The following is an 8,925-nucleotide window of genomic DNA, read 5'->3' as shown; positions in this document are numbered from 1 at the left end:
CTATTAAAACGGATCACTTCTCTAACCAGCCTCAAAATCAGGGTACAAAATAGCCTATTACTTATTGCTTTTGATGTTTTTGGATGTAAAAACCATGCAAACGTCATGAGTAGACCTCAGACAACAGTCTAAAACAATAAAAACGCCAGAGGAAGGGCACCTTTAAACTTACCGCTGAGTTAAGCAGATCTCACTTGACTCTGTCATCTATGTGACGCGCGACAGTCAGCACATGATCATTTCAAATCCGTTTACAAGACAAATGCTGTTGTTGTTTAAAAGTTTACATTGCGTTGTAAAAATGATGAAATCTTCATACATGCTAATTTCATAATGCGAACGTACTAAGGCAAGTTTTTTATTCTGCTATAATGTTTAACACTTATAGCAGTGTTAAATATGTCATTTTACATACAAACTATAATTCTATCTTGACATACATTAGGTTCATGTTGGTCCAATTTGATTCCCTCTCTTGCGCACAGTTGCCGTCGTTGGTCTCACTCTGAGCCTCCTTCCTATCACGAGGTGTTACTGTAAAAAATGCGCTACATATGGCATTTAAAAAACTGGATGGTTTATTTATAGTTCGAATACGGAGATACCCGTTCTCACCAAGATGCGTACAAATGACACGCAGTGTGATTATCGTGCAATAGATACGCCAAATTCCGATTTTGCGTGCATATGATACGCCAGTCCTTCCCATTCACTTATATGGCGAATCGTTTCGTGACGTTTTATTTATTGTTTTCTCATTTGTTTTCTGTTTTTTAAACCATTTTCGCTTGGGTTTAGGGTTAGATTTCACATTTGTTTAAGCAGGTTATTTAATATACAGGTTTCTCTAAGTTTTTATCTATATTTAAGCCATGGTCGCTTGGAGTTGGGGTTAGAGCAGTGGCGTGTTTACCATTTTGGGGGCCCTATGCAAAGTCCAAGAACCAAGGCCCCCCATGCCCCAGCATTACCCAAGGTTTTTCAATTGAATTGCACAACAATAATATTCAGTATATAGAATTAAGTGAGATATATATAAACCAGGTTTATTTTGTTTTACACTGCTTAAAATAACACTAAATTGTTACAGTTTGGTATGACAAAAATTCTTGGTTTAAAAAAAAAATTTTCGCTCCCCTCTCAGATATATCTTTTGCTTGCAAATGTCTTATAGGATGTATTTAAAACAATGTAATTAAAACTGCAACTTCAGTGTCTGACATCTTACTAAAAAAACTAAATGAGGAAAAAAAGGAAGCATTAGATTATGATTCAGACTGATCTAACAAACTGAACTAACAAACACCAGCAAACAATATTGTAAGCTGGTTATTGCTTGAGTTTATGGATGGGAATCACATAACTCTCATGTTCATATTGTAAAAACAAACTTACTGTGTGAGATACAACAAGCATATAGACTAGAAATACACTAAAGATGAGATTTTAATGACAATGATGAGATACAGAATATGATTTATGTATTTTAGACATGATTTAAACCCCTGCGTGGTGTCTTTATCATGTTTCTACCTGTATGAGTGTGGAACAAAAGATGCGTGTCACCGATCAAACCAAACCACCAGTCACAAGTGTGAAGCCCAAAGTCTTTAAAGTAAACTTGATCATCGAGCGAGCGCTCATTCCAGCACTTGTGTGGCTGCTTTTTGTGCGTGCTGTGCAGAGGTGAGCTGTCCCGTAGAGTTCGCTCATCTCGAGGATGCTTGTGCACGCGCGAATATTGTTCTGCGCGCTCGTATCTCTCACTCGCGCGTGGTTTTTGTGCGCGGGACTTTTGGGTCTGTTTAAACGCCATAGCCGCACATATACATCTTGTTCAAAATAATAGCAGTACAATGTGACTAACCAGAATAATCAAGGTTTTTAGTATATTTTTTATTGCTACGTGGCAAACAAGTTACCAGTAGGTTCAGTAGATTCTCAGAAAACAAATGAGACCCAGCATTCATGATATGCACGCTCTTAAGGCTGTGCAATTGGGCAATTAGTTGAATTAGTTGAAAGGGGTGTGTTCAAAAAAATAGCAGTGTGGCATTCAATCACTGAGGTCATCAATTTTGTGAAGAAACAGGTGTGAATCAGGTGGCCCCTATTTAAGGATGAAGCCAACACTTGTTGAACATGCATTTGAAAGCTGAGGAAAATGGGTCGTTCAAGACATTGTTCAGAAGAACAGCGTACTTTGATTAAAAAGTTGATTGGAGAGGGGAAAACCTATAAAGAGGTGCAAAAAATGATAGGCTGTTCAGCTAAAATGATCTCCAATGCCTTAAAATGGAGAGCAAAACCAGAGAGACGTGGAAGAAAACGGAAGACAACCATCAAAATGGATAGAAGAATAACCAGAATGGCAAAGGCTCAGCCAATGATCACCTCCAGGATGATCAAAGACAGTCTGGAGTTACCTGTAAGTACTGTGACAGTTAGAAGACGTCTGTGTGAAGCTAATCTATTTTCAAGAATCCCCCGCAAAGTCCCTCTGTTAAAAAAAAGGCATGTGCAGAAGAGGTTACAATTTGCCAAAGAACACATCAACTGGCCTAAAGAGAAATGGAGGAACATTTTGTGGACTGATGAGAGTAAAATTTTTCTTTTTGGGTCCAAGGGCCACAGGCAGTTTGTGAGACGACCCCCAAACTCTGAATTCAAGCCACAGTACACAGTGAAGACAGTGAAGCATGGAGCATGATATGGGCATGTTTCTCCTACTATGGTGTTGGGCCTATTTATCGCATACCAGGGATCATGGATCAGTTTGCATATGTTAAAATACTTGAAGAGGTCATGTTGCCCTATGCTGAAGAGGACATGCCCTTGAAATGGTTGTTTCAACAAGACAATGACCCAAAACACACTAGTAAACGGGCAAAGTCTTGGTTCCAAACCAACAAAATTAATGTTATGGAGTGGCCAGCCGAATCTCCAGACCTTAATCCAATTGAGAACTTGTGGGGTGATATCAAAAATGCTGTTTCTGAAGCAAAACCAAGAAATGCGAATGAATTGTGGAATGTTGTTAAAGAATCATGGAGTGGAATAACAGCTGAGAGGTGCCACAAGTTGGTTGACTCCATGCCACACAGATGTCAAGCAGTTTTAAAAAACTGTGGTCATACAACTAAATATTAGTTTAGTGATTCACAGGATTGCTAAATCCCAGAAAAAAAATGTTTGTACAAAATAGTTTTGAGTTTGTACAGTCAAAGGTAGACACTGCTATTTTTTTGAACACACCCCTTTCAACTAATTCCCCAATTGCACAGCCTTAAGAGCGTGCATATCATGAATGCTGAGTCTTGTTTGTTTTCTGAGAATCTACTGAACCTACTGGTAACTTGTTTGCCACGTAGCAATAAAAGATATACTAAAAACCTTGATTATTCTGGTTAGTCACATTGTACTGCTATTATTTTGAACAAGACTGTAATTGGTTCGCGCAGCGCAGATCACTCGAGTGGCGCAGTTTCGTCCTTCTTTTGATGAGTTCGGCTTCCCATACTATATGTGCCCTCGCGAGGATATATTATATATTATTCTGCGTGCATACTTGCACATCTCTCGCTCGCGCGTGCTTTATCCGTGCCTATTTGGGTCTGAATAAACGTAACATACTTTCGCACACCATGTGGCCAGTAGGGGGCCCCCCAAGCCCGCGAGGCCCTACGCAATTGCGTGGTTTGCGTGGTGGGTAAACACGCCACTGGGTTAGAGTTGGAGTTTGGGTTAGGATGTCATTTTTATATAACAAAAAGTTGTTCTAACCCTAAACCCAAGCGAAAATGGTAAAAAAAAACAGAAACAAATGAGAAAACAATAAATAAAACGTCACGAAACGATTCGCCATATAAGTGAATGGGAAGGACTGGCGTATCATATGCACGCAAAATCGGAATTTGGCGTATCTATTGCACGATAATCACACTGCGTGTCATTTGTACGCTTTTTGGTGAGAATGCATATTCGAATATCGAATAAAAAGTGACAGCCCTACTGCACGTAGGCCCGATGAAACGGTCAATACATCAAGAGTTTTGATCTTTAAAGGGCATAGGATCACGATTAATTTTGACACATTCAACCACATGTTTGTCCGTGCATACAGAAAATTGCTCGCTTTAGTGCCTTTTTGCAGTTAAATTGTTTAAAATCACTGTTAGCGTTAACATTTGCAAGCCTTTCAAACCCATGCAAATGATCAACTTTCATACTGTTTAAATTTGAGCATTAATCCGCGAATCGCATGCGATCCGTTACACCACTAATTAGTATTAAAAACAAACATCTTGATATACTTGGTAGCCTACAATTTACCGCTTATAATTGAGCATTAGAGACTTGGGCTTGAGTATAGGCTTCTTGTTGGTGGCAAGCTTTGCATTTCTTGAACTTCACCGATATTGCACAGAAATCTTGTCAAAGAACAAAAAATAACGGTATTAACCTGTTACCATTATTTTAAATAAAGATTTCTGTTCCGGAACAAATAAAGTTTCTGGTTTTGTTTCTGTTCCTTGCAAAACATGAAAAGTTTCTGTTTTTTGTTTTCCGTGAACCAGTTCAAAGCCTTGATTCAAACCATTGATCAATACGTACATGTAAAGTATTGAGTCAATACGTTAAGTAGGATGATTTTATGTAGAAAACAACAAATCACAAAAAAATACTATCCTCGGGATTTTCACAATTAACGCACCACACATTTCAAAAGGAAAATGTTATTGCTCAGATGTTGCTTTTTCATAGCTCAGGAGATTTCATAAAGTTCTCATTTGTGTTTCATTTTACACTCAACGTTTTATTCATGTTTTAAATGGTCCATGTGGTTATTTTTAAGTCATACAAGCAAGGTTAACAGTTGATTGTTATCATTTATGATTAGGATCAACTGAAAAAGTGAGATGTAAGCGCTATAACCTTGTGCTAATTTGATGGTCTGGATCAACTCTTCAGAGGACAAGCTAAACCAAATGCCTGATAGGATAGCACAAGTGCTTTTTTACTATATATGGCAACTAAAGATTTGTCAACATTGTAAAGTACTATAAGCACAGCAGCACACAATCACTAATTGTATCACTGAATGAAGCATTCATTGCATACGAAAACTGTTTTTAGCACCACTTTGCTGTGTCTGTGGACTGGAGATGTTGACATGAGCTTTGGCCCTCAAAATGACTAAACAGAACGTAACCAAAAGACTTCATTAATTTAATAAAGCAACTTTACAGTACAGGACAGGACAGGTACGAAAATTAATATTTGTGGAAACTGGCGGTTAGACCTGCTGACCTTGTACGGAAGCTCGGTTGAGTACATAATTACAAATGCGTTTGTGTGTACATATGTGTGTGTGTGTGTGTTGCTTTATTGGGGAGGGGGGTTTAGAGGCTGTGAAGGCTGTTTATTTGACATTGGCCTTGATGTAAATGGTAAAAACATTTCTTTTTCAAATAGATCAATTGTGCGAGTTGTGTCTTTTGCTGCACAATATTCTAATGCACTCATCACTACCACCATGGACTTGTCCTTCAGCTATTCAGCTTCAGGAGTGGTGTCTTGATATGACTTTGCATACAGGCAGCAAATCAATATGCTTTTATATTCTTCTTCAGGAAAGCAATGACATCAGTACACCCCCGTCTGCCTCAGACAAACCCGGTACACTGTTCACAATACGGATGACCCTGGACTTTAATAGGAAAACAAAAATAATAAATTATCACAGGATCTTTAGAAGAAAATGGTGCACAGACATCAAGTTATTGTAAAACTGTCAAACTACAATAGACCGCCATATCGCGGTAGCTCCTATTGTCACCTGTCACACTTACACACCTGCTTGCCTGCCTGTCTCTCTCTCTCTCTCTCTCTCTCTCTCTCTCTCTCTCTCTCTTTCTCTCTTACTATCTATCTATCTATCTATCTATCTATCTATCTATCTATCTATCTATCTATCTATCTATCTATCTATCTATCTATCTATCTATCTATCTATACGTATAGCTTGAGTGCACTCAAGTCGCTTTGGATTAAAGCGTCTCCAAAATGAATGAATGCAAATATAAACTCACTCCCATCATAATATACAGGGGTTATTGCGCCCCCTATGTGAGCAACAGCGAAAGACAGTGGGAGGCGTCCAGTGCCCTTTATAAACTCCAAACTATTTGGCATTTGAGTGGATGATAATACACAGACCTCAGCCGTGCATGGACATATCCACGCGTAAAGCTCATCTTAGTTTCACCAACGAAACATAACTACAACAGCATGGCTTACTTTGACAGCAGCTGCCATTGCAGCGGCGAAAGAAGACAAAACAGCATCTTGTACAACATTTTAAAAAACGACAGCCAGTCTGCGCAACTTGGGAACCAGCCGAGGACCCCGAGGCTCGCCGTCTCCATGCGCGCTTGCGCGTGCGGATCCAAGAGGAAGGTCTCTCTTCGCTCCCCTCAAACCACTTGTAAAGCAGCTTCTGCGGTTCTGGTGAAGACCCTGAAGTTCGTAAAGAACGTTCCGTGTTTTCGGGAGCTGCCCGTGGATGATCAGCACGCGCTGGTGCGGAGCGGCTGGGCGCCACTGCTGGTGCTCGGGATGGCGCAGGACAGCATAGACTTTGAGACCTCGGAGGCTCCAGAACCGAGTATGTTACAACGGATTTTAACTAACGGACAGGACAAACAGGAGAATCAGAGTAATAATGCCGGGGTTGCGTTAACAGATGTTCAGGGTATTAAAATGTTTCTGAGGAAATGCTGGGGACTTGATATAAGTACTAAGGAGTACGCGTATCTGAAAGGAGCGATTCTTTTCAACCCAGGTGAGTCCTGCTTTATTGGCACAATAAAGCTGCCCCTTTATCTTAACAATAATAATGCTTATTTGTTAATATTTAGTGATAAAAGGGGTTGCATTGGTATTAGTATAAACAATAAAATATCATTAAAACTCATTAATAGCCTATTTATGAGTTATAATGATATTTTATTGTTTATTCGTTATTTTAAGAGCTAAAATGCCATTTTATACATATGATCTCATTGTCGTATATATATTTATAATTATTTATAAGATGTTTGTTAATATTAAGGGTTATAATAGGAACTTATAAAATAAAAATAGACCATGAAATCACATTGTCGTATTGATACTTATAGGCTACTGTATATAAATAAATTATTAATAATAATATTAAAAATAAAAAACAATGATTGTATTTATTAATAACAGCTAAAACAGCTAAAACTGGAATTTAAAAATAATAATAAACAGGTAATTTCATAGCTTGGTCACTTAGTATAAATATTTATAAATAATCACAATGTTTATTTGTTAAAATTAAGGGCTAAAATTGTGTAATTTTATAATTAACAGATCAGTTTATGTAAATAGCCTATAAAAAGTTTTTATAAAAAACTTTCATGACATTTCTGACTATTGTCTAAGTATTTTCCACCTTGTGGAAGTGTAGCTATTTCATCACTGCTTACTTTAAGCCTTCTGATGTAGTCGTCTAAGTCTCTTTTTATCTGTTTTCTCCTGAAGATGTTGCAGGGTTGCAGTGTCAACATTACATCCAAGCCCTTCAGAGCGAGGCGCATCAGGCGCTCAATGAGTACGTGAAGATGATTCACCGCGGAGACAGCGCACGATTCTCCAAACTCTTCTGCGCGCTCTCCATGCTCTTATCCATCAATGCCAATGTGGTGGCCGGTCTCTTCTTCAAGCCTGTCATCGGAGGAGTCAACATGGAGGAACTTCTTCTGGAGATGTTTTATGGAAAATAAAACTGTAATGCAGAATCAAAGCTCGGTAAAAATGGCAGTGCGCAGTGGATGGACAAACTTTGAAAATGACAGATTCCTTTTTACACATGATATTTTTATATGATCTATAAGAGCTCTCTCTCTCTCTTTTTGCCTTCTGAGTTGAACTCATTGCTGAATCCAAAGTTGATGATGACGTTTTTCCCATTTTGGGGAAAGAACTTTATAACTTAAGTTGGTTTGTTAACTTGTGCTTTGGTTGGTTGTTTGTTTGTGTTGTACAGCCTTCTGATGAATGTATGTTTATTTCATTCCGGGTGACACTTTATAATAACAGTCATTAACAGAAATGAATTTATAGGCCTATATGTAATGCATATGGTGTTTACACTGCATGTATATTTAATGTAAATATAAAAGCTTAATATATTATCCCAATGTTGCATTGCATTTCTAACTAATTATCTGTTTACCATAATATAATGTGGTGTATGGTATAATGAAGGTTAGAGTTGTTAATGAAAGTTATTATAAAGTGTAACATATCTGAATATTACAAAAATATTGTACATTTTTGTCACCTTATGCAATGACATTATGGAACAATGGGTACACTCCTTTATATTTCCCATCATATTATAGACAGTTATGTATTTTCTGTATTACAACAACATATTATTTCGATAAACGAAATGTCAGTGTGATTACAGACCTAAGCACAAATAGAAAACAGTAATGAAAATAAAATAAACAATAAGGAAAGTAATAATGTTGATATTGTTTCTGAAAAGAGCAAAGGTGTTTAAACATAACTCACTATTGAAATGATACATTTCTGGGGGGAAGGGAGCCAGGAGAATGCTATAAAATCTCAAATTTTAACAGCCTTAACTATTTACCTCATGTTTCTGCTCTGGCCAAACAGGCCTGATCCCTAAAATGTATAGTTACTTTAATCCCTGCATTGGCACTTTAGTGTACTTGTCATACTCTGAAGCAAGTTTTTTACATTTACAGTTATGCATTTGGCAGATGCTTTAATTAATTTTTATCAGGGTGTGTGTTTCCTATCTTCCTTTGTGGTGCTAATGCAATGCTAAATGATCAAATGTATCCCATGTAATGTACTATAAAA

At 37.7% G+C, this 8,925-nt stretch overlaps 1 protein-coding gene across 1 annotated transcript; it reads left to right on the top strand.

Moving 5' to 3' along the window:
* Positions 1 to 6,200: 6,200 nt before the first annotated feature.
* On the top strand, positions 6,201 to 8,222 carry nr0b1 (nuclear receptor subfamily 0, group B, member 1). The gene is made up of 2 exons (XM_065241139.1): positions 6,201 to 6,844; positions 7,570 to 8,222. Exons 1-2 carry the CDS (start codon positions 6,292 to 6,294, stop codon positions 7,809 to 7,811), a joined length of 795 nt encoding a protein of 264 aa, XP_065097211.1. The 5' UTR covers positions 6,201 to 6,291; the 3' UTR covers positions 7,812 to 8,222.
* Positions 8,223 to 8,925: the final 703 nt, after the last annotated feature.

Source organism: Paramisgurnus dabryanus, chromosome 14 (assembly GCF_030506205.2).
Source record: "Paramisgurnus dabryanus chromosome 14, PD_genome_1.1, whole genome shotgun sequence".
Lineage (NCBI taxonomy): Eukaryota > Metazoa > Chordata > Actinopteri > Cypriniformes > Cobitidae > Paramisgurnus > Paramisgurnus dabryanus.
This window is presented reverse-complemented; position numbering and strand designations above follow the sequence as displayed.